This window comes from Ascaphus truei, chromosome 1, assembly GCF_040206685.1.
Source record: "Ascaphus truei isolate aAscTru1 chromosome 1, aAscTru1.hap1, whole genome shotgun sequence".
NCBI classification, from domain to species: Eukaryota; Metazoa; Chordata; class Amphibia; order Anura; family Ascaphidae; genus Ascaphus; species Ascaphus truei.
In genome coordinates this window covers 350,730,675-350,758,340 of record NC_134483.1, presented here as the reverse complement: position 1 = coordinate 350,758,340, position 27,666 = coordinate 350,730,675, and the positions used below count along the sequence as shown (strand labels likewise).

The window sequence follows — 27,666 nt, the reverse complement described above, 5'->3', positions numbered from 1 at the left end:
AGCTCTGCTGGATAACCCCTCACAGGAACCAATATCAGAATAGTAACACACATACACACTGGTATATGATAATAGTTTACTAATAACTTATTGATAATACCACATAACAATAGTACTCCACATGGTGTATGCCAAACAATATACACAGCCCGGAGAGGGCCCCCAAAGTACTGAGGTGCCCTGGGCACCTAACCACCCGCTGTCTACAGAGCCAATCCCACCCAAAGTGTGTGGAGTAGCGTTACCCACTGTGTGTGTGGCCATTGGAGCACTTGTAGATACCTCCCTGAGCACTCCTGTACCCAGGTATTGCTGAACAAACAAGGGATCCGTCTGATCCCACGGCGAAGGTCTCTACGAAGCCACTGCTCCTGATGGGTCTGGTCCACCTTTGAGGGAGCTCCGGATTGAGGGTGTACCTTTTGAATGTCTATGGTTAGGTGCCTGTGGTCTGGTCCCAGACCGCAGGCCGCAGCTCACCGCATGGTGTCCTCTCTCCGGTATCCTGACACTGCTAAGTGCTCTTGGGGAAGCGTTCCTATCTAGGGGCCTTCCCTACAATACACAAGCTGGAGGGACTGGGGCCTATCTGGGGCCTATGGGGCAATCTGGCCTAGTCCAGGGGAGCACTGCTTCCTGGACACTGCCTGTTCCATTTTGGGCCCTCCTCCGACTGAGCACGAGGCTCCTAGCACGTCAAAAGTATCTATTGCTCTCTCCCAAGAATCCCAAAGCCCTATTGGCTGTTTCTGCCCATGTGGTGCATGCCCTGGAGCATACTGGGATATGTAGTCCCGTGAGGAGTCTGATCTAAGATGACCACCGCTCGCGGCCGTACTGCACATGTGTGAGGATGGCAATGCGCATGCGCGAACACAAAATGGCAGCGTCCCTGCACACTCGGGCTGCTGCCGAGCTCCGGTGCTTCCACTAAAAGTCTGCCACCTCTACCGGTCCATTCACTGCTCCTATCTGGGTCTGCCTGCAGCTGTACCCTACCCCCTGGACCGGGAGGTAAGCGGACCTGGCTACAGAGGCAATGATGCCCTCTCTTTCCCTTATTTTTTGCCCCTCTAACAGAGTTGCAAGGGTGAACAAGGTGAGTAAACACATGAATGACAAACATTCAGAGACTCAGATGAAAATAAAATTATTTTTCCTTTCCAAAGAAACCGTAACATATAAATGTTTGCTTTAAGTGGGATTATAAAATATTTAAGGAATATATTTACATTTGTCAAGTTGTTTTTAAAATGTTTATTTTTTTTTATTTATTTTTTTTACAAACTAACAGGTATTGCTTTCTAAGTTGTCTTTAAATTATATTTCCAGACACAAATTCCGATGAACTTCCTACCCTTCTTCATTGTGCAGCAAAGTTTGGGCTCAAAGAGGTTACTCTTCTGCTGACAAAATGCCCAGGAGCAGTTCAAGCTTCCACAATGATGAATAAATATGGAGAAGATCCAGCTACAATAGCTGAGAAGCATGGTCACAAAGATATTCAAAAAATCATTCACCAACTGAACGTAAGTCTAGAAAGCTTTTAAAACGACTTTAATGCTAACTCTTTCCCATAACATCATTGTACAAAATGTATTCCATTTCTCATCTATTCTCTTCATATTGTATACTAACCATGCAAAGTGCCATCAATGCTACAGAGTGGCATTGCATAAAAGCTTTCTTCTATTGCTCCTCAGCATGTACAAAATGCCATAGTTTTACTCATTTACAATACTTCCACTTTCCTAATACAGTATATAATTGGAAGATATTAGTTTACAGTGTAAAGAAGGATTCCGCAACGTTCGCTAGCAAAAATTGTTCAGGTTTTTTTTTAAGCTACAAAGCTCAATTGTTAGTTAAAATAAACACATTTCCTTAAGTTAGAGAGAAACAGCTGTGTTTTGGCATTTATGTATAACGTATAGCACATGGAGACCCAATAACATAGAACTACAGTGAATACTGTAAGAGCGAAGTGAAGTGGGTTTCATTGCAGTATCCTAACCAGTGAGACTTATAGATAATTAAACAGTGCTAAGCCATACCACAACTTGCAGCCTATTCAGATTCATTCAAATCTGGGTCTTATCGCACTGTCAACTTTTGCTGTTGCTGCCTAAAAAAATAGAAACAGGTTACTTGGCATACCAATTCTCACAGGTCATTAATTTATCAGAAGCTAAAGATAAGAAACCAATGAGTGCATTTCCATGTTTTCCACCCAAAATCTGCAATGTTACACTATCACATATCTTTTACTGATTATATTACAGGCAGGACTCCAGTGGGTTTCTGCTTCCACACTTCCTCAAACCTTCTCTCTCCCTTGTTTTTTTTTGTAAGTCACCAAGAAATGTAAAGCGATATTAGGAAGCCTGAGGCAAAAGACAAGTACATTGAACAGGGATTTGCATATATATATGTCAGCGTTAGGAAGTTAAGAATAGGGGAACTGTGTTTTTGAGGAATCACAACTACCCTTTATATTTATGGAGGGTGATGCCTGATAGTTAATGTGTAGACGGACGCTTAAACTGGTCACTAAATAAGAAAATCACACTACACCTTCTAAGGTAAAGATCCACAAATGGTTGCTAAGCTTTGCACGCCTCAGCTCCCAATCATACAGTATGAATGGGAGTAAAGACGTGCTACAGCTTAGCACCGGTTTGTGGATCTGGGCCTAAGACTTCAGAAAGAGAGCAGTACTCTTCTTTACAATATCTTGTCTTGTTCAGTCCTGGATGATTTTTAGATGCAAGGAGGAGGGTGAGAAAAAAGTATGCAGATAGAGTGTAGGCAAGGGGTGACCTACAGTATATGGATATTGTATTATACTATTTGGTTATGAGTTTACCACATTTGAGATGCATACTTTCCACCCTGTAAATGGCTTCTACCAAAAAGAAGATGGATGACTGAGGTAGCTACACAACCTGCAACTGTAAATCTCAGTTCCAAATACTCCTATTTGAGGTAGTTTGATAAGCAAAATGTGTGTGTGTGTCTGTGTGTGTGTGTATATATATATATATATATATACACACACACACAGACACACACACCACACACCATGCCTCGGCTCTGGGGAAGGTACCAGCCATGGTCAGCTTCTTCTATTGGAATGCCAGCAGCAATAATCCTGGTTGCTGGAGGATGCTGCGGTTGCATTCCTGTGGCTTTCCCCAGCAACAGAAAATAAGTCTGGCTACATCTGTATGTGTGTGTGTGTGTGTATATATATATATATATATATATATATATATATATATATATATATATATACCCTATATCAAAGAATCTGGAGCACTCACAAATTCAAAAAATACAATTTAATGAAGTAACACAGGCATCAGGGTGTAATCACAGAAAAAAGAAGCAACGTTTCGGACCTTACGGTCCTTTCTCAAGCTCCCCCACATAATCTGACATACAATGTGAACATTTATAGTGCTGTCAATTAGCATTTTTGGCGCCAAAGATTCCCCACCCAGGTTCCTAAGGTGGCTCATATTGGACAAAAAAAAAAAACCTTGCATGCAAACCCAAAAATCACACACACAAAATTAAAGTCCCCGGCGCTGGTTAGTCCAAGATCCAAGATACCGTGATCTAGAGGCAGTCTTTACATAAAGGTTCTTTGGGACGGATATGGGCTTAGATGGATAATGTTCCGGATGGGAGGGTGTTCTTGTCAGGGGTATTTGGCTGCTTCTGAAATAACAGATGACAAGGGACACCTGATTGCGCAGCGTAGTTGGACAATCAATCCCTATCTTAAGATATGAAGAATATTACTCACATAGGCAACGCCTGCACGTTCAGTGGAGAGAATCTGTGATGGCTCCCCTTCTCCTCGGCTCTTCTCACGGACCCCTCGTTGAATGGCTTAACGGAGTGCTTCTCAGTCAGTGATGGTATCGGTGGTGAAACCGGTGCAGCACCCCTACGAATATGAAAATAGGGATTGGACACAGATATGGTGTAGTACGAAACAACTTTTAATAGAACTTAAAAAACATATAAAAACCCACACTCACAATGTCAGGGGGTATGTTGGGACACTCACGGATGCCGTCCGCAACTTGGAAGCTCCACGTGGCGCGACGGAGAGGATCACTGACCGCAGACCCGCTATCGACATGCGTGTGACGTCAGTGATGCAGGGAACTCTCCTCGCGTCTGGAACTACGGGTGCCGGATCGGCTCACAAAACTAACTTAATTAAAAATAGCAAACATTTGACTAAATATTACAACAAACCATAACGTTATTGTGATAAAGGATAAGTCCAATATGAATGTTCCACTTTTGAAAAAAATCCAGAGAGGTAAGAGTCCCAAAAGAAGATCCAGGGAGCGTATTGCAGCTTCAGATATAAGTGGTATAGCTAACCACTAGGAATCTAAGAACAAAAAACAAACAGAAGCGCAAGCGCCATAGCATGTAACTGTTTAAACAAAAGAGTACATTTATTAAAAAACTGCAAACTTCCAAAGGAAATGCACTTACAGGATTAAAAAAAGCGACCATACGTGGAAAAGAAATCTCTGTGTGTAGTCATCTACGAGGCTGGGTAGTCCAAGAAAGGCAGGGTATATCTGCACAGCTTGCAGCCACCACCAACTCCTGTCACAAGCTGGCGCCAGGTCGCTAAGCCTGTCAGTGCAGTTTTTTAATAAATGTACTCTATTGTTTAAACAGTTACATGCTATGGAGCTTCTGTTTGTTTTTTTGTTCATATATATATATATATATTATCAAAAAATAAATAGATGATACCGTTCTGTGGCTAACGAAATGCTTTTATTTGTGCGAGCTTTCGAGATACACTGATCTCTTCTTCCGGCGATGTTACAATGAATGAAGCAAAAGGTACCTGTATCTCGAAAGCTCGCACAAATAAAAGCATTTCGTTAGCCACAGAACGGTATCATCTATTTATTTTTTGATTATTGAAGCTCGGCTAACACGGTACTGATACCTCTACATGTATATATATATATATATATATATATATATATATATATATATATATATATACAGGCATACCCCGCATTAACGTACGCAATGGGACCGGAGCATGTATGTAAAGCGAAAATGTACTTAAAGTGAAGCACTACCTTTTTTCACTTATTGATGCATGTACTGTACTGCAATCGTCATATACGTGCATAACTGATGTAAATAACGCATTTGTAACAGGCTCTATAGTCTCCCCGCTTGTGCACAGCTTCGGTACAGGTAGGGAGCCGGTATTGTTGTTCAGGACGTGCTCACAGGCGCATGCGCGAGATGCCGTTTGCCTATTGGGCGACATGTACTTACTCGCGAGTGTACTTAAAGTGAGTGTCCTTAAAGCGGGGTATGCCTATATATATATATATATATATATATATATATATATATATCTGTACACTGTATATGGCCATTGGGACCCGCAGGAGCGAACCTAACACTATGGCAATTTTAAGCCTTCAAGTGAGGAAGTGAAGAGTCATGGAAAGGGAGAACTTTGTGGATTCAAGCAGGGGAAGGGGATGGTGGTCAAGCAGGTGTGGAGTGTCTCCCTGGTTATTGTAATTGGTTCATTATGGTCATGGGAGGTACTCTAGCTTCTATACATTAACTAATGTCCAGGACCCTTTACTAAACATTCATGAGATAAGGAACCAGGACCAACAGAAATATCAGAAAAAATAGTATATCTCATGCTCCAGAAGTATGGCAACAGAAGTACTGTAATACTGTACAAATATCTATTTTGCAGCAGCGTAAAATTTCACCACATATTTATCACTTTCTAATCCATGAATTTGACAGTAAAATGGAAAACAGTACATTTTTTGTACCCTGCAGCATTACTGTAGCTCTGCAACTGTGGCATAAATAAGATACTGCTTTCACCCATGTGAAACATAAATACAGATTATTATGCTGCTGACTTTGTTACTTATTAACTTTCTATGTGAAAGTTCTAACCTAAAGGGAAAATGCGTTTGTTTTGATATATGCACCATGTGGCACAATTTATTTTCTTTTTTTTGTGTGTGTGAGGTAAAGAAATTGTAGTTTGGTGTTTATTCTGGGAATTAATATTCTTTGACAGATTTGTAATATTTTGTAGCATATGGTAGTATATTTCATATATTCCCCAATCTATTTAAACTGCTCAATAAATTAAATACCAATCAGAAAAAAAAAAAGGGAAACTTCCCTTTAATAAAATTTGATGACTTTGTGACGGAAAGTAGGATTTTAATATACATACTCCAGATGTACAGTTTACATACACTTGTAGCAATCTTGGTCACTTATCATTCAATGATGACTGTTTTTGGTTGAAGTAAGTACTGATTTTTTAGTTTTCCCTCTAGATAATATTTGGATGTAAATTTGATTTCAGCAGTCATTTTGAGTGGTTTTGTTTAATTGAAATTTATAGTAACTGGACTAGGACTGTGTGTAGGCATGTAGCGAGAAACACTGATATATCATTGAGGGTGTACACTGTACTGTACTAGGGTGTCATGTTTGTGTAATGTATATACCCGAACATGGAGGAGGGGGAGGGGGCTAGGGAAGGGGGAAGGAACCCTCACTACTGCTTTAGTATGTAGTGACGGTGCTGCAATCAGGGGTAATAACAGGATAGAACAACAGAGAAAAAAGTACCCCAAGGAGAGCACTCGTCACCTCTGGATCACAGGGACACTGGTGGATTAGTGTATGTAGTGAGTGAAAAATGATAAATTTGAAACACACTTTATTAATGAGTACATAACTCTAATATATAAAATAGGAGCACTCAAGAATCAAAATGATGTGATTCAAGTAAGGCCAGTGAAACAGCGAATTAAAACGATATGGATGCAGCAAGATATGTAACCAGTATCCTATCTTAATAGAAAAGAGGATAGTATGAGTACAATGACTGTGGTACTAAACCAATGCTATGTGTTTCCTCTTGCCCAACCTGTCAAGCCTGTGTACTAGCCACTTCGTTGGATATAATCATTACACTCCTTGATCAGTGAATGTATAGGGCTAATCTTAACCTTTATGCAGTTAGCTGTATGAGTATGAACAGCATAATAGTTGTATATATGCTCAGCCTTTCAACACCTCAGTGATAGGTACAGGCTGTAAGTCTGCCTGTGAAAGGTTAGTGCTAAGTAGGAATGAAATACTCAGCCTGAACAGGATAGCATACAGGTGTGTAGGAACCGGAGCTACTCAGACAGTGCACACGTAGTGCATTTTGAAACATGAAACTCTTGGCTTTAGGTCTGCATCCAATCTTGTAGGCATAGAACACATCAGTATCGAACACATGTCCCACCGCTTAAACGTAATGACGTCACTTGCCGACGTACATTTCGTTGTACACTTTCTCAAGGCTTGAGAAAATGTGTTCGATACTGAAACGCACCCTCTTCTCGTAGCTCTGCATTAGCAGCTATGTGCTTGCAGTAATAATGCAATTTTAACCACCTACACAGCAGCCTTTCAGTGACCAAAGACAATATGGGTTCATGCTATTATGTCTCACTATTTGGGCTGCTGTACAAGATTGGATGCAGACCTAAAGCCAAGAGTTTCATGTTTCAAAAGGCACTACGTGTGCACTGTCTGAGTAGCTCCGGTTCCTACCCACCTGTATGCTATCCTGTTCAGGCTGAGTATTGTATTCCTACTTAGCACTAACCTTTCACAGGCAGACTTACAGCCTGTACCTATCACTGAGGTGTTGCAAGGCTGAGCATATATACAACTATTATGCTGTTCATACTCATACAGCTAACTGCATAAAGGTTAAGATTAGCCCTATGCATTCACTGATCAAGGAGTGTAATATATCCAACGAAGTGGCTAGTACACAGGCTTGACAGGTTGGGCAAGAGGAAACACATAGCATTGGTTTAGTACCACAGTCATTGTACTCATACTATCCTCTTTTCTATAAAGATAGGATGCTGGTTACATATCTTGCTGCATCCATATCGTTTTAATTCACTGTTTCACTGGCCTTACTTGAATCACACCATTTTGATTCTTGAGTGCTCCTATTTTATATATTAGAGTTATGAACTCATTAATATAGTGTGTTTTAAATTTATCATTTTTCACTCACTACATACACTAATCCACCAGTGTCCCTGTGATCCAGAGGTGACGAGTGCTCTCCTTGGGGTTCTTTTTTCTCTGTTGTTCTAATTTAAATACCCTACAATATTTCAAGGGAAAAAGAGAGCACAGCGAAAATTAAATCAGTTTTTCGTTTGGGGAAAAGAAACAATTGGAAATGTCTTCTAATTATTTTGCAGTGCTTTCTTTTTTTTCCGTATACTCTGTAAGTGTATATTACTGTTTTTATTATTGTGAATATTTGTAATAAATGCCCTTCTTTGATCAATTTATTGATCATCAGCTTTCCATCTTCTTGGACTTTTCACCCTGCCACATTCTTTTCTAACTCAGATGTACTGTCATGGGATATGGTCTGTAAACTGAAAGCATTCTCATTTGAAGCAAAATGCAGATTTGTTTTAAAGTAGAATACAGTACCTTTTCATGGACAAACAAAGGAATGTTATCAGTAAATTAAATCATACTGTAAGTCCCTTCGTCTGTACCGAGTCATGAACATGGGGTCCTTATAAGAGAAAAATATATTTACATCAATATTTGTTTCATTCTTACACAATTGATTCGTAATGTTGTAATAATACAGAATGGCAACACTGTACATTTTTATTTGTGTGGACTGAATCCCAGTGAAAGCACTTACCGGATTTTCCATTGCATTGGGGTTCAGAGTTATGATTAATATCCATCTTTGACTCGGAAAGTCACAAGCAAGAAGAATTCTGGTTGTTATGGCTATGCTAAGTTTTTGGTGAAATGCTGTATAAATTCAACAGGATTAAAATGCTAGGCACGGCTGACTATGTATGAAGATATTTACAGAGCATAATTCATTCTTCATTTTGCATTCATTACCTTCATATTGTAAATATATTGTATTAACTGGCTTTGTGCAATCAAATATATAGAAGGAAATTTATCAACAGTCAACATAACAGTTGTTTTGTTACATTTTAACGGACTAATAACATTTTACATACTGTAGATAAGCAGTTGAGAGAAAAACAGCACATTAGTGCCTAAAACCTCGTCAATGTCCTTTTTTTACTTCATTAAAAGGATATTACAAATAAATGGTATTTAAGTCATTGTATTAATAATGTTAAATTATACATTTTAACAAGAATGATAAATGATGCTTTCTTATAAAAAAAAAAACTAATGTGCCCACATGTATCTGAGCTTTGTGTTTTAAACACACTGAAATAGCCTTATAACAATTGTACAACATAAAAATCTCCCCCCCCCCCCCCCATCGCCCAATTCAATCTTCCATCTTAATTTTCAGACCTGGAAAGGTTAGGCCTTAAAAGCTTCGAGTGTACAATTTACTTAATCCATAGACAGTACAGTATGTGGTTTCATTCAATTTATTTGCAAAAGTACAGTACTTTTCAAAGAATTTGATCATAGAAAATTAATATCTGACTTTATAGTGGATATTTTGCAATTAATATTAATCTGAATAAAGCCTTCCTCTTTTTTTAAATGTAGTCTGGTAGAGAGAAACATTTGAAATATATTATAAATAAAGGCTGAAATCGCTCTCCTTGCTTCCTTTCAAATCCTGTATCACACATGCAATTCTCCTCCTCACTTTTAAACGTTTACCCTCTTCTGCCTCTCCTTACATCTCAGCCCTAATTTCTCGCTGTGCACCATCCCGACTTGCGTTCTGCTCAAGGATGTCTTCTTTCTACCCCCTCTGTATCTAAAGCCCTCTCCCGCCTTAAACCTTTCTCACTGACTGCCCCACACATCTGGAATGCCCTTCCCCTCAATACCCAACTAGCACCCTCTCTATCCACCTTTAAGACCCACCTTAAGACACACTTGCTTAAAGAAGCATATGAGTAGCACCGTAGATATTACTAGACACATGAGACCTAAAGCTTGGCCCCCTGCAGACGCACTTACCAGAATGGCCTCATACTGTCTCTGTACGTTCCTCCTACCTACGAATTATATTGTAAGCTCCTCAGAGCAGGGACTCCTCTTCCTAAATGTTACGTTTATGTCTGAAGCACTTATTCCCATGACCTGTTATTTATATTATTTGTTATTTATATGATTACCACGTGTATTACTACTGTGAAGCGCTATGTACATTAATGGCGCTATACAAGTAAAGACATACAATACATAAATGCACATTAAACAAAAAATATATTTATTCCACTACTGTATTTCAAGTCTGATTTTTGATGAAAATGTTCTTTTTAACTTTTTGGTGGGCCTGAAATGGCACAGAGGGGGAAAACGAAGATATGCTGACATTTTTCAGACTGCATTTAAAGTATATTGTGAGCATCTCATGTACATACATGTTGATTATGATAAGCATTACAATTAGTATTATTAGAATGAATATTCTTACAATTCTCAGGATATTATTAGTGTCAGTCCTTTGATGGCGCAGAAGCAAAGGATCTTTCAGGGGTGTTGTTTTTTTTGTTTACTGTTTTTAAGAAAAATTGAATTTGACAGCAGATATGAACCACTGGGCTCATCTAGTATGCTCATTTTCCTGTCTTTTTTATTTTTATAATTGATATACTGATTGCCATCTAAAAATGTTGTGCCTATTAAATATACTTCTCCCACAGATTTAATATGTGCCTTACCCAAAATGTATGAACTACAGTATTCCTTTGGACAGATTAAAAAAAAAACTTTTTACCCTATTTTCTCCCATCTAGTATGTGTACTCTGTGCAACAAAAAAGTTAGACTTTGCATTTCAGCTGGATAGATAAATAGTTTAATAGATATTGGTTTCACCTATATTGGTTTAATACTATTGTGCTGAAAAGTCAGTAATCCTATTCCATGCTATTCAACAGAATTTGAACCTAGAGGCTGGCACTAACAAAAGAAAACACAGTGTACACCATCTGAAATCATTCCCACATTACAAAACCAAAAGTTTATTGTGGATTTTCCGTAGTGTATTTACCTATATTGTTGAAAAAAAGGGGGTTGTTAGTATGTTTCTGTGTTACTATAGAACTATACTTGTGATTTGTTCATTTTCTACAATGATGTGCTGCATCTTATAACAGATTTATGTGTATTGACAGTTATGCATTCAATTCATGTTTTAATAATGCAAAGGTCATACACTGCCTAGTCAAACAGCCCATAATGAATGAATGAGCACACAGACATTACTTATTAAAAATACCTTATTAACCTCTGCATTAATGGACTGGCTTAACACATTGCTCAGTGCTCAGCAACGCGTACTGGGCTTCATATTCTTACACACTGTAAGAATAATTGTTACAATTGCTGCTGTAAAAGTGGCGCAGTTCTGGGGCAAATAAACGGCACTTGACATATCAAGGAAAAATAACATTACAAGTAAAAGGATTTTTCTCTTGGATACACCAGATGCATTTTTGCCTCACAATTGCACTACAATACTTTTTGTCTTAATGCTCTGAATAGACTAGGGGTGCACAAAGTATCTTGCATGTGCCCCCTGTCTCCTCTCTACTTCGACTCACGTCCCACCCCCTCCTGCGTGGCTTCAATGTCAAATGCGCGTCGCGTTGCACGGCAACGTGATGTCACGTGACCCCGTGGCGCCATTTGATGCCGGGTTGCCATGGAGACTCGTCATTGGAAGGCCAGATAAGTACAGTTAGAGGCCTCACTCGATCCTCTGCATTTATTTTAAAAGCCTTTGGGAAAGCACGGGGCCTCTGTTACAGCTGCCCCCCCCCCCCCCCCCAAAGAAAAATCTCGCCCCCCCAATTTTCACACTCATGGTATAGACCTTCAGCTTAAAGAAGCAATTTTGCTTTCCTTTTATATTTTTAGCATTGTAGGAATGAAGCAGGGGGTCTCCAGAGCTGAGCTGCCAGTAGAAGCTGTGGCTGGGCTGTTTGGGGGCATCAAAATGGCGGATTTAAAGTTCTGCATCACGCAGGCCAATAGGAAGCCACGATGTCATTCCTTGTGTCTTCCTATTGGTTCACATGACCAAGACCTTTAAAACCTGTGCAGCTGCTACCGGCACACACTGTCGAGGTAAGTATCTCAGGGGATCCCCGGAGATGAAATTAATGCGGTTCAGACCCCTTTCTTCCCACCGCTTAAAAAAATCAACATGTTCTGCTGCTTTAAGTTGTGACCGGTATACAGTATCACAGCTGCAACAACTGTAAATGCAACAAACTTTGTGTTTGTTTCTGTGAACTATTAGAAGTCTCTTTTGGACTATTGTGTATCCAGCTCACAGATTATGGGGGTTACTTTTTTAACTGTGATCATGCCAATCGGGGCTGTTAACACGCCCTTACTCACCCTGTTTTCTGGGCTAGACAATTCAATTCTTTTTACATTTTGTAGCCTAAACATTTGGAGCCAGCCCACCGATACAATAGTTTGTGCAGTGGAAAGCTGACTTTGGGCGAGATTGACTAAGGCCCATTGCAGGATAATGCACCCGAATTGGCGTTACCTGACACTCAAGTCAATTGCACTTAACGTGGTATCGTTTGTGGTGACCCGCAACAAACGTTAGTGAAACTCCCCCTTTAAAAGTCACAAAGCCTGTACATTTCCTTAGATATTCCATATAATTTAATTATTCTGTACTCTTTTCTGCATTCTACAGTATACAGTATCTTAACAATGCTGTATAGCCTTAGAAATGTGTTACTTGTTCACTTTCTATGTAGAGGTATTATTTTTATTAATAAACAATAATAATAAAAAGGGAAAGTGCGCTGCTCATCTGAAAGTTGAGTAATGGTATTCTCTCCCCAGCTCATGGCCCATCAAGCAAAGGATTAACACTGCAGGGTATCATTCAAAAGCACGAACCCTTGCAGCTTTATCCCTTCAGGTCAGCAAGACTCACTGCATTTGAGCCATGTTTGGCCTCATTTTTCCTCGCGGTCCCGGAGAGCGCAAGTCTAGCTACATCTGTATTATTACAAACATAACAAATCGGAAAATGTGCTAAAGAGATTCACTTAAATTCCTGGTAATGTGTCTAACTGAAAACCATTACGTTTACCTCTAAAGACAAATAAACCTCCAGCAGCTTTCAAACAAATGAGATAATCTGAGAATGCTGATCATGTACAACCAATAATGCATTTGTAAATCACATCTGGTTTAGGACGCAAGCTCATTGGATACTCTCATGAATTTGTAAAATGCAGCTGGTGTAGTGAAAATCAATAAGCTGCCTCATCTATCTTTCAAAGGGATGACATTAGATCTGAATTGAACAGAAAACAGATAGAAAACTCCACTCTATCATCCTCTTGAGGGGTTTCCCCTGAATTCCTGTATTCTTCATGGAATCCTACTGGAGCAGTGCTAATGATGTTTTATACAAAACAGGCAAAAGGAATATACACAAAAGAGCTCAGTGTATAAAACATGGGGGGAAAATTTCCGTTTAATATAACTAGTGCTCTCCTGTTTCTCTAACATACTAAGTCCCAGACTCACTAAACTCCATTAAAGCAGCAGTTCAAGCAACATCCTACATGTGTTTTTTTTTTAATAAATCAGTTCTGTCCTATGAGAAAATACTTGTAGCATTTTAAAGACATTTTTAATATTTCTAATGTAGGAATCATTTCCAAAGTGACAACCCCCTTCCCCTTTTGATAGTTCTGGCTCTTGAGCCCCGTCCTCTCTCGAGCAGTGCACCAATTGTATCTAGTAACTGCCCAGTCAATCATATTCCAGGACTACATTGCCCACAATGCTGTGGAAGAACTGAATTAAATAACCCTGAGCAAATGATCGAATATTGGAGAACGGATCGATCTGCAGCTTAGCTAATCACTTGTCAGTGTGCAAATTGTATTGACGCACATATCGAATGGGAAAAAAAAAATATATATATATATATATATATATATATATATATTTTTTTTTTTTTAAATGGCAGCTTGAACTGCAGTTTTAACCTCAGTTAATGTAATGTTAATGCTAAAAACTACTCACTAAAGAAAGCAACAGAATGATACATTAAAAGCCTAGCATTGTAAAGAACAGACGTTGGGGAAAATGGTATGCAAATTTATCTGCAAATCAGCTATTAGCATAGGAATACCCTACTCACAATGCTCTGTTAATGTTAACAAGAAAAGAATAACGTTACATCATTTACATCATACCTAAACCTGACGTACACTGCCGACACAGTTTATCCGAGTGCGGCTCATTCCGCAAGCCGGGAAATGTCCCGGCTTGCGAGCCGCACTCCCTCAGCGTGCCGCGCATCACCGATGAGCGGTCACGCATCATCGGGTGCCAGCGGCCCCTGCACGCGCGTCCAGGGCTCCCCGAGGGAGCCCTGGTGTCCCGCGATCGCGGGACGGCGGCAGGGGGTTCCGGGGGACCCGGCGGACCCGGCAGCGGTAGGGAGAGCACCCCGATCGGAGGGCGCTCTTCCGCTGCTTCGGCGCGCGCCCGTCACCCTGCGGCGCGCGCCAGGATACTGCTGCGGCCAAGAACGGGCAAATGCTCGAATAAACTTGGCCGCAGCAGTAACCCTCATCCAGGCATTGAAATAAGGCAAAAAGCTGTATTTCCGTGTATGGAAGGAAGCAACATCAAGTTTCGGTATGGCTTAGCCCTTTGAGTGCCGGAAGGGTGCACATTGTGCCGTGGCCCCTCCGTCACCTCACGATCATGTGACTGCACCTCGGAGCAATCATGTCATTGTGACATCACTGATAACGAGAACGGAAGCAGAGAAGTCATTCCCTTGTGTTCCGCTGCTGACTACATCGTGTTCAAAACTCTACTGGGCCTCCTATTGGAAATAAGCAAAACGCCCATGTGTTGTCACTGTCACGGGCCCTCTGGTGTGGAAAAATGTTTTTAGTGGTAAAAATCAATTTCCTTAATACCTAGCTTTTGATGTTACCATTGTAAATGTTAGACTGCACAGGGCTCTGCAGAGAGCTCCATTTTAACATCCCAGACACTCAATATTTATATCTCGAACAGGGCTTCAGATTTAAAAATACACACACAAAAACAAACAGCATTGGAAAGGGTAAGATGAGATCTCTAATAATAAGTTAAGAAAACATAAAACGCAACAAAAATTGAGCAGTTGGCGCAGGCCATTGCTTTAAATGACGTAATGTTATTTCTTTGTGTTTTTTCCCTCTCATTCAAAAGCCCTATTTCAGTGTATTTCTGGGAGTAAAGCTAAGGCTGAAATAACATCACCTTTGAAGATAACATGGCATTATCCTGAAATAACATGATGTTTACTCTATACTAATGAGTTCTACAATGGCATTTATTTTTGCATACAATTTGATGTGTGAGTACGCTGTTAACCTAGGGGCAAATATCGTCCATTCCTGATTAAGGGAATGTTATGATGTTTGCCCTGATTGTATGGATTTGATAAGAATGTGGATCCTGTTCATTGCAGGTTTCAATCATTTTACAAGTAAGCATCTCGTGGGCAGAAGGATCAAACATGTGTATAAGACATAAAAGACTGAAGAATTTCTATAAATATATAGCATCAGTCTTCTGAGATATTTCACAGAAGCTGTGATCTACTGTATTGCTGTATTATCAGGATTGTTGTGAATCTTTATATCCACAGTGGCTATTAACAAAATACTTTTTTTTTAATGGAACTGCAGATTGCATTATGTCTGTTATGCAAATTGCCACATTTGGTTATATAGGATAGCACATTCCCTACTTGGTATTCTAACTGATTAGTAGGGGCTGCATGAATAAGGCAAAATTGCTATACGTAATATGTTGTTGAACTATCACATAAAAATGATAAACAACAGTCCTTAAAAACAGCTCAATTAGAGGTGCAACCTGGAGTTTACTCCAAAATGTACTCTCTATGTGAGTATAGAGAGGGTTGAGAAATGTATACTTTTCCTGGAATGTACAGTATATTGTATTTATTATATGTCTATATGTGAGTTATGATAGGATATCCATGAATCAAAGGCATGGTGATCAAGTACTTCCACTGTCCCGTAGCTTGGTTTTGTTGGAGCCAAATCATGAACTTTAATTTCCTTAAATGCCCTAATTAATTAGCTAATGCATCTATACGATACACCATTTCAGAGTCCTTTAGAACCTGGAAGTGAATCACCTTAATAAACTGAAGGCTTGTTTATTTATGTTCAGGATTCTTGCCTATCGAACAGATAAAATGCTGTATTCCCAGTGCTTTTAAAAAAGAGAAATAATGAATACGTTTGGAGCAGCTAAGAAGAGTAGAGCATGACTTTACAGCGTTTGCAAGAGACATGCAAAGCCATGCTGATTTGTTTTGTGAACCAGATTGATCACCTGTATTTATTCACTTTTTGTATATTCGAATTTGAGAATCCATCACATTTTGGGGGGTAAAATTGATTCCGCTCCAGGCTCTAGAAGAAAGGAATAACAATACAAAGATGCCTAGCCGCTCGGCCTTAATACTTCACAGTATGTGTTGTAAGGTAGTTACAATGAGTTGCATATAGAGAGAATGGTAATATGTATATAAACAGTATTGATCCTTGAAGGGTCATGAGAAAGGTCCCTAGTTATCTGCACTCTCTGAGGAATAAAGGTAAGACTGCTTCCGACCCTTGTTGATGACGTAGTGTCGGCGCTGCTTCCTGACGCATTTCGTCAGACACACTGACTTTTTCAAAGAATAATGATGATATCCTTTGAAAAAGTCAGTGTGTCTGACGAAACACGTCAGGAAGCAGCGCCGACACTACGTCATCAACAAGGGTCGGAAGCAGTGGCAAGCTTCCAGCCCTGCTGCACACAGCCCCAGAATTGGCGCGGATGATAGCCGGTCTGGTGTGGAGAGACTGACAACCCATGACTCCAAAGATTTCAAGTTTCAACACCATCTATGAGGTCTGAGACCTTGGGACACGAGCGGGCGGCGTTTGTTTCATCTGACGCTGCAGGAGATCTTGCCGTGCTGTTCCCGTGGTGGTGATATTATATTCACACATGCCTAATTACTTTTTATGTTTGTGAGTGAGCTTGTTTCCCTCAAAATATTTTTATTAAACCAATTGTACGTTTTTACGCTATGGGTTGTGCACTTTTTTCCTCTGTCTAATATATATATATATATATATATATATAAGAAATACGATACCGTTTGAGCGAATATCAGAGGCAGCACTCCACAAGTTTGTCAAAAAAGTTTTGTATTTAGTGTGACATATAAACCAACGTTTCAGTCCTCCACACGGGACCTTTCTCAAGGTGATGAACAAACAGAGTGCAGTATAACACATATATATACCCTAAGCAACCAAGACAGACAGGTGCAACACATGATTTAATATATCAATCACTTACATGCTGTATACAGGGACTACCTAATGGAACCAGGCTGTCAGGAGTTAACAAGAGCACTGTAACCCTCCTGTCACGTACACTTTTTTGCTTTCATGCGCCCTCCACTGGCTTGTCATTACGCGACGGAAGTCTTTTGACACACACATGCGCAGTAAGCGCAGCTTACGTGACAGGAGGGTTACAGTGCTCTTGTTAACTCCTGACAGCCTGGTTCCATTAGGTAGTCCCTGTATACAGCATGTAAGTGATTGATATATTAAATCATGTGTTGCACCTGTCTGTCTTGGTTGCTTAGGGTATATATATGTGTTTTACTCCACTCTGTTTGTTCATCACCTTGAGAAAGGTCCCGTGTGGAGGACCGAAACGTTGGTTTTTATGTCACACTAAATACAAAACTTTTTTGACAAACTTGTGGAGTGCTGCCTCTGATATTCGCTCAAACGGTATCGTATTTCTTATTTGATTTATACAGGATTTGCACCCACCTTTACATACCTGACGGAGTGCCTTGTTCTCATTTATTCACTATATATATATATATATATATATATATATATATATATATATATATATATCAAAACAAAAGAAAAAATTGGCGCCAACTTAAAGTTCTATATATAAAGCCTCTATAGATATAAGTAAAACCTATAATGTGCACAGTGGAACAAATAAAAATATATTAAATGACTAATGCAATAAAACAATAAAATACATGAAGAATAAAATAGATAAAGTAAAACAAAAAAGAAAAGTCCAGAAAGATATATATCAAAAATAAATACAAATCCTAAAAAATAGTCCAGTTGCTATCCAAATGAGTCACTGCAGCCCGAGTGAAGGGAACACCACTTCCTTGAGGATATCTACAAAAACACAAAAAACACAGGCGCACTCATAGCGTAAAATAGTATATCAATAGATTTATGGATAGAAGGATTTTAAAAATACACACTCACAAACATAGCTGATAGTAAAGCATTTTTGAGTAAAACTCAGCCCGTTCAGACGCAGGAACCCAGTGAGAGGGACTTTGTTGTAATGTCTGTGGTATGTCCTGCTGTAGTAGCCCCTCTGTTTCCTTGCAGGGACCGGAGACCACGAGGGATGCCGCCTTCCCCTTGTTCCGGCGTTACACAGTGAGTACACTGATCCAGATCTCGCGTGAGCTCAGTGACGTCAGTGAGGTTTTTGCCGGAGAAGCTTCACAGGGGAAAACGGGCTGGAAGGCTGGATGGCTAATATAAATGCTAGCAGCACAGCAGTGAGTGGAAGTATAAAAGCTGGACAGTAAACTCCACAGCACTCTCTCTACGCGTTTCGTCTCGAGCGAGACTTCATCAGGAGATACCACGGACATTACAACAAAGTCCCTCTCACTGGGTTCCTGCGTCTGAACGGGCTGAGTTTTACTCAAAAATGCTTTACTATCAGCTATGTTTGTGAGTGTGTATTTTTAAAATCCTTCTATCCATAAATCTATTGATATACTATTTTACGCTATGAGTGCGCCTGTGTTTTTTGTGTTTTTGTATATATATATATATATATATATATATATATATATATATATATATATATATATATATATATATATATATATATATATATATAGTGAAAAATTATTTTAAATCCACAATGGTGAGGTGGCATATCGGATAAAGCAAAAGGATGGTGCAGATATTATAGGCAAATGTATTTACATGGACTGTGATGCCTCTGTCACGTTGCGGGGTCTTGTGTCCCATATTCAAGGCAGGAACTTCTATATTTCATTATACAGGGTTTTTTTACAGGGCATAAACAAAACAATAGACTCATCGTCCCTTTAAGAAAACAAAAATAACACCTACTCCTCTTAGAAGATTGTCTACACATCAGCTCCCTCTCTGATTGGCTGGCCAACTAAATTGGTTTCCAGCCCCAAACACTCAGTCCAGTTTACAGATATACTATATGGCGATATCAAAAGTCCTTATCTGTTTATGTTGGGGACTTGGCCCCAAGAGAGTCCAGGAAATCCATCTCGGGATCCAATCACCTGGACAGGACAGTCCTGCTTCCACAGCCGTGTCACGTCCTTCACTCTTCCACGGCCTGTTCTTTTTGGGTGTGCAACCCAGACAGTCAAAGCAGGCCCTGCGATCAGCATTCAGCAGGAATGGGGAACTATGCCAACCAGCTACCTCCTGGCTGGGGAAAACAATCTCACTGTGGCAGCTCCCTGTCTGCCTTTTAAACTCCTATTCATTCAGGAGGCCAACCTGATTAGCTGCAGATGCCGCTAGCTTTCCAGAGGAGTTTAATTGTCTGTATGCTGGAAAGCAAACTAGCTGCACTACTCAGCACATAGAGATAGGGACTCTATCAGAGGACACAAAAGGCCAACACAAATGCACAATCACAATGTAACAAATCAAAATTTGTATTGAGTTAGAGGTTTATTCTTGCATCAGAGTGTCAGATCCTCACTACTGCCCAACCCGCACGGTGTCCCTTGTGACTTGAGATAGCTTGTGATGTCACATCCGACAGGACACAGCTACGATTCTGGGAGATACTGGAGGTGTATTGGTGTCAGCATGAGGCAGCAGGAAATACAGTTTGGACTCTACGCATCTTAGCTCCTTAAGAACTCTTGTGTATATGCCATCAGGCCAGGGGCTTTACTTTCTTTAATGTTATCAAGCCGCCTATGCACTTCTTCCTCAGTTAACCAATTGCTTGTTAATATATAAGTTGTAGCTTGTACTTTTACTTACACAGCTGGAACCCCCCCCCCACCCCATTACCTCCCTAAACTTGATTATTTTTTATCTGATAAGGAGACTTGGGATAAAGTTAAAGAAAACACCTAATTGACAAACACTTCCCCATTCAGAGGTCCCTGTAAAAATCAAATAGAAACTAGTTTCCAAAAATATTGAAGAAACCAAACCTTTTCTATTAGAATGGTTTAGGGAAGTCAGTCAGACTGTTTCATTTTTGCTTTCCGGCAGACTGTGTGGGATTGCACTTTGCAATCTTTTTAGCCCCGTTTTTTATTTCTTCCAACATCTCCCCCCATAATTATTCCCCTGTTGCTCTCCATCTCTTTCTGCCTCTGCTTCTTATCAGTGTTTGTTGGCATGGAAATACACTTTATGTAGATCTAATACATTGTATCAAAAAAATAATTTTGCACGTATATGTTTTAATAGCAAATGCATCTAAGCATACATCATACAGATGTAGCAAGAGTTACTGTCCTAGGCACTGTGCTGCAATGAAGCAAGGGTCTGTGGCTCTGGTACAGTGTCTGCTGTTAAAACCCCTGTGGGGGGAGGGAAGGTTCGATGCTTCTGAAAGGGACCTTCCACAGCATTGATCCTCCATTGCCACGATCACCATGGCCACGATCACCATGGCCACATGGCCGCACATGGCGGAGGCACCAGTCAGTAAGTCTTGCTATGTCTGTAGTTAATGAAAGGGATACGGAAAATGTTATGTCTTCTACATATATAACTTTAGGGAAGGGAATAGATACATATGGAAATGATAAAAACAGCTGTTGTTGAAAATGCGTACATGAATAAATAGACATGAAGGATACAAAAATATAATTGTATAACACATGATTTTTTTTAATACACAAGTAATAAACCGTAAGCCCTATTTAATAACTTAATACACCTGAACACAGTGTTTTTTTTTAATGTTAATATGTGTTTTTTATAGAATGCCTAGATTTATTCATGTCCTTTGTGGTTACTATAGTTACCATTATAGTAGTTATATATACTCTGTAAGTTTCTGTTGAATCCAGTAGCTAACAACAAATTTAGAAAATAATTTAACAGTGAGCCTCACCTCTTGCCCCAGTTACAGTGCTGAATGCATTACTCGGAACTGCTTTATACTTTCAATTGCTTTATAAAGCATGGTCACTGTAGCTATTTCACCAAGGTTATTGCAAATATAAATACCGCTTGTGAGCACCTTCACATGCCTCAGACTGGTCTGAAACCCAGCCTTTCCCCATTATCTCTTAGTTTACAATGCTTCCACTACAGCCAGGGATTCTGGGAAATGGCATGGAAATGAGCACACAGTGCGGCCTTTTCAGGTAGCTTCGATACAATCACTACCATATTGAATGGTTTGGCATGATTTACCGACTGGTCTGACGTTTGTGTTATCACGGTATTCAGAAAGAATTATCACAAGTCCGATAGCATTCGGTAGGACAATGCCATACCACTCGAGTTAGCGGTGTCTTTATCTCTGTCTTTTTCTATGTTCTGCCCGTGCGATCTGACTGTTGCCTGTAAGAGCAGCACAGAGAGGGCTGCACCTCCATGTACAGCTCTTACAAGCGATCTAACCATTTAAATTTTATTCTCATAACACAGTATTAAAGCAGGGGGTCTCCGAAACTAAACCACATTCATTTTAGCCTTGGGGACCCCCTGCTTCCCGTGTTAAAGGCCCCGTTATGGGGTGCTGGTATCTCTGCAAAGTTTAAATGTCCCGGTCACGTGACGCAGGATGATTTTAAAAATTCAGGGAGATACCTGCACTTCATAACGAGGCCTGTCACTCGGGACGCAGGCAGACCCACTTCTTCAATACTGTGTTATTAAAATAAAAACAGCTCATTAGCTTAGCGTCTAGCCGCTAAGGTAATGAAGGGAGGAGAACCTGATTTGTTGGGGGTAGAGGTGGTGAGTGAAGCAGGCAGTTGCCCCAGAGTGGGTGGTTAGGCCTACCAGGAAGGTTGCAGGAGGGGTTAACCCCTTCATTAACCACCCACCCTGGGCAAATCCAAACTTCACCCACCACCTCTACCCACAACAAACCGGGCACTGGTATTTTACCCCTTCATTACCTTAGCGGTTAGCCACTAAGGCAATGAAGCTGCATGTAAATGTATTTTTATTACATAGGATTGAAGCAGGGGGTCTCCGGACCTGATATTATTGCGTGTCAGCTCTGGAGGCACCCGGATTCAATCCTATGTAGTAAAAATTAAACAAATTCATCAGAGTCTATCGCGGATCCCATATCACCACTCTTCAGGTGGCGAGATTAGAATCTGCGAGTTGCAGCCGCAATGTGAATCTCAGAGCTACCTGAATAGCTTGATCTGGCAAAAAATGCGAGTTAGAGCATTTTTTCAGCTTCCGCTCGGTTTCTCTGAGCGGGACTGCGACCGATCGGGAAGTAGCCGTTTTCAAGCAAGTTTGGCATGTTATCTGAGCTTTCTGAGTAGCTACACATGCAAACTCGCTCAAAAAGTGCTCAAAACTGTTAAGTTACTTACCAAAGCTACATGGCTAGGGCCCAGTGTGTCACTTTTTGCTTCTTGACCATTTTAACCTGGAGCCCTATAAGCTTATACCTGCCGTATTACACAGCTTTTCAGCACAGCCTGGGTTAAAGAAGTGCATAGCCACTAAAATTATGGAGAATGAGTGGATCAGTGAGTAAAGACTGGCACAGAGATTGAAGCAGGGGAACCTGGTTCAATTCCCAGTGTCAGCTCCTTGTCTCTCTCTCCCTCTCCTTGCCAGTCCCTGTGGCTTGCCTATCCATGTGCCTTCCCTGTTCATTTGGAATTCCTGTTGCTGTCCCCAGATTGTATCCCGACCTCGCTGGCTTCCGCCTGCCCTGACCTTTTGCCTGTCACCTGAATTCTGCACCACTGCTACCTACCCTTACCCTTTGCCTACTTGAGAGAAGGAGTGGTTCAGTGAGTAAAGACACTGTTTGAAGCAGAGGTACCTGGTTCAATTCCCGGCAAACTCCCTGTGCCTCAGGAACCAAATATAGATTGTAAGCTCCACGGTGCAGGGACCCGTGCCTGCAAAAGTCTCTGTAAAGCGCTACGTAAAACTAGCAGGGCTATACAAGAACATGCTATTATTATTACTATTATTATTAAACCTGACAGTTGTTTTGAACAAGATTATTCTAATTATAGCATTTTGGAGGACTTTAGTATTTTCTTGTGCGAAACCTGTTTGCATAGACATTTAATTTAATATAAATCAGGAATGTGTAAAATGATATTACATGATACAAAAGCATATGAAAATATTTTAGAAAAATGGCAGTTTATATTAGTCTGTAATAATCACATCACTGCTCATTTGTACAGTATCTCCTGCATCGTTAGACCAAAAGTAAAAAAAAGTACACATTTTTCCAAAATATCTAGACTTTACCACAAACCTCCCACAAAACACCAATTATGCTTCAACCACCAATATTAAATTGGAAGCTTACACATAGGGAGACTCTGGTCTCCCATATAAATGCACAAATTAAACAGAAACCTGTCCAAAAACGAAGACAATAGCTTCAAAGACAGTACAAACAGTTTAGTTTAAATATAATGAGAACAGTTACATTGATTTATACAAAAAGATTGTAACATGACAAAGTACTCCCAAATAAATCTACCTTGCGTCTTTCAAACAGAATAGGGGTACGCCATACCCTGTCTTTGGATGTAGAATAAATTGTGGCCAACCTGTTTTAACGAGTTTGTCATCATTTTCTAAAAGGGTAATTGCACCGACACCTAGTTGGGTAGTCACAATCAGGACCACCGACAGGGGGGACACACATGGGACTCCTATCCCAGCCCCGGTGAGACAAGGGGCCCGGGCCCCCTGCCGGCCAACAAGTTAGTAACAGAAACACGCATGACTAGCTTAGCTGTAGAGCCAATCAATGCCTTCCTGGTGGGTGGGGACTTGCAGCTGATATAAGTAACTGCACAGGTGGGAAAGACATGTTTGAATCCCCCGGCTGTGCAGTTGCCTGTTCCTACTCTGTCCTACCATCCCACGGCCCGCTGCTGCCGCCCAGTACTCTCTCTCTCCTCTAACCCCTCGTCCCCCACTATGATTCCAAGCCCATAACATCCCCCCCTTATTTGAGGTGCAACCATGACCTTCACAGGGCCCCCCTGCATGCTACCTCAAAGCCCCTTCATAGAGCCCCTTGACAAGGCCCCACTGTATGCCATCTCACAGCCCCTCTGTAGGCTCCGCCTGGGCTGTCTGAAGGCCCCTCCATGGGAAGTTGCAAGTCTTTTTAATGGTCCCTCTGTGGGCCATTACAGAACCCTTCACAGAGCCCATCTGTGGGCTGTCCCAATGGCCCTTCTGTTGGCCATTACAGTTCCCATTCACAGCTCTTCATTGATCCTCCACAGCCCATTACAGGTCCACCACCAACATGTTTCTGCTTCCTCCTCCAGCCCTCCAGTCCATACTAATGTACTTTAAACTCCCCTCAGCCAATACCCTTTCCCTTACCCCCTTACCCCATACATTTCCCCCTTACCCCATATCTTACCCCATGTCTTACCTCATACCTTACCTCCTTACTCCATACCCCCTACTCCATACCTTACCCCTCCCTTCCCCCATCCTTCTGCCCATACCTCATAACTTTCCCCCACCTTTTTTTGCCTTTAACCCCCCCTACCCCATACCTTCCCCCCCTTACACCATACATTTCCCCCCCTTACCTCATACCTATTTCCCCCTGTTAACCCATACCTCCATCCCCTTACGCCATACCTTTATTCCATCCTCACCCAGGCTAATACCTCCCCCCTTACCCCATACTTATCCACCCTTGAGAAAGGACTGTGTTGGTCCGAAATGTACATTGCTCTGGATTATATTGGATGCCATGATGTTTCATTAAACTACAATTGTCTATCAGAGAGTGCTGCGGACCCTTTTTTTGCTACTTATCCACTCCCCATACTTATCCCCCCTTTATCCCATACCTATTCTCCCCCCCATACCCCATAACTATCACCCTTACTCTATATCTATTTTCCACCCCTTACCCTATACCAATTCCCACCCTTAACCCATACCTATTCCCCTCCTTACCCCGTATCTATTTCCCCTTAACCTATACCTATTTTTCACCCGTACCCTATACCTATTCCCCCCTCACCCTATACCTCTTTCCCCCCCTCTCACCAAATACCTATTCCCTCCACCCCCTTGCACTATACCTTCTCCCCCTTACTCTATACCTATTCCCCCCTTACCCTATATTTTTTTTTCCTTACCCTATAGAATACTTTTGGGAAAAGGCATAAAAGTAATCATGGAAATTCCTAGGTAGTGGTCAGCATTATTTGTTATAGACAAGAGCAAAGAGTAGCAACAAAATGCTATGTTAACAGGGAAAAACTGTACATCTCATTTTTTATCATTAACACTCTATTACAAATATAATAATAATAATAATAAAAATAATAATAATAAAAATAATAATAATAAGTTTGCATTCGGATTCTACAGGTGTTTTATTTTTTTATTTTAAATGATTAAGTAAAATAAAGTGGAAAAATACAAAATGTATGAGGAAACAAGTGTTAGTGAGGCTGAATCGGCACCTTTCAAATACGTCAATGCATGCTGCTGTGTCTGCTGGTGGATTTCTTGATCTTGTGGTGCTCGTTTAAGTATATTGTTCATCTTCCAGGAGAGAATAGCAAGTAAAATACACAAAAGTGCAATAGCACTAAGCGCACGGAATGACTTACTAGGCTCCATTAGCTACTTAACGTAACGTTAACCTAATTTAATGACCTTTAATCGTAGCATGATCAGTAAAGCCAAATAACCTTTCTTCCTAAAACATTAGCATTATATGTAACGCCCGGTAGGCTGAACAAGATATTAATTACGCTAAATTATACTCCTCACTCACTAACTAAGCTCCATTAAGCTTAACACCAGGAGCTAACATTATGTTATTTAGGTCATACCTAAACCTGGCATTACTCCCATCCAAACCCTGAAATACGCCTTGGAGATGAGTAAAAATAGCAAGAATAGGTTAAATAAGTTCATGAAATGACACACCACAGAGCTGGCTAATGGGGCTGTGGGCCATGTTACCAATAAAAAAGTAAACATACCATACAAAAACAGTATGCAGATACAGATGTTAATACATATATAAAGTGGTCATTAACCCCTTGAGTACCAGTGAGGCATATATCTGTATCATACACATGTTTTCTTGTGAAAACGCTATATTGGTAAGCATTTATGTGACTAGGCATGCATGTGCAATTCACAATACGTCATGGAAAGGCAAACCACAACTGGATAGGTCATGGTGAAGGAATTATGTACATACAAAAGTTAAGAACCTGTGCGTGCTTCCCAGATGTTGCGCATGCACTCACAGAAATCTGTTAGATTTCCACATATGCAATGCTGTAAGGCCAGGTCCATAGTGCCTTCACACGTGCAGAGGCATGCGCGACCGTGACTTCAAGCGGCTGCGTTTTTTGGCCATGGTACGCGCGCCGTCCGTGGACGTGTATAGGGGCGTGCCAGTGATGTCACAGAGCTGGTTCGCCCTCATTGGGCGAACCGCTCACGTGACTGGCCTGACGCGCCAAGAAATCAGTTTGAACTGATTTCTTGCGCAACGCGCGCCCCCTCCTGCTTCCACCCGCACGCGCCCGCACACTGCATGGACACGAACACTGCCTTAAGGCAGTCTGTTTGCTCAGCGTGCGGACACGTATATATATATAGTCCTTCTAAACATTATATATATATATATATAGCTGCAGTGTGTGTGTGTGTGTGTGTGTGTGTGTGTGTGTGTGTGTGTGTGTGTGTGTGTGTGTGTGTGTGTGTGTGTGTGTGTGTGTGTGTGTGTGTGTGTGTGTGTGTGTGTGTGTTTTAGATAATTAACAATTTTATTTTAATTTAAAAAATCTATATAACTATGCAAAAGTGTCTATTATTTGTGAAAGTAATAGTAATAATCCCCTCAGAACACAGCTTTACTAGCCAATAATGCTCTGACTTGGTTAAAGTCCCCTGGCTTCGTTTCGGGTCTTCAACTCTTACAGCCAGGGCATTATTGGCCAGTAATGCCCTGTTCTTCAGGGATTATTAGGTAAGTGTTTCCCTGACCCGTGGGAGATTTGGCCATTACTACATATGTGGTGCATGATACCTGCTGGTAAACAGGAGGGCTGTCATCCGCCGATGGTAGTGGGGATAGGCGGATCCCAAATCCCCGAGAATAGGGTGCGCTCATCAGTTGGGTTCAACCTCGTGGCCGCTGGCTGGGTGCCGGACCCCATTTTGAAACAGTTCACATACGGATCGAA

General features: G+C 40.8%; 1 protein-coding gene across 2 annotated transcripts in view; it reads left to right on the top strand.

Annotated features, from left to right (window-relative positions):
• BANK1 (B cell scaffold protein with ankyrin repeats 1) overlaps positions 1-27,666 on the top strand; it is a 562,852-nt gene that overhangs the window by 215,105 nt on the left and 320,081 nt on the right. For both annotated transcript variants that reach the window (XM_075609123.1, XM_075609132.1), the window contains exon 7: positions 1,333-1,529. In XM_075609123.1, the coding sequence (XP_075465238.1) occupies positions 1,333-1,529 (197 nt within the window). The remainder of the gene's footprint in view (positions 1-1,332; positions 1,530-27,666) is intronic.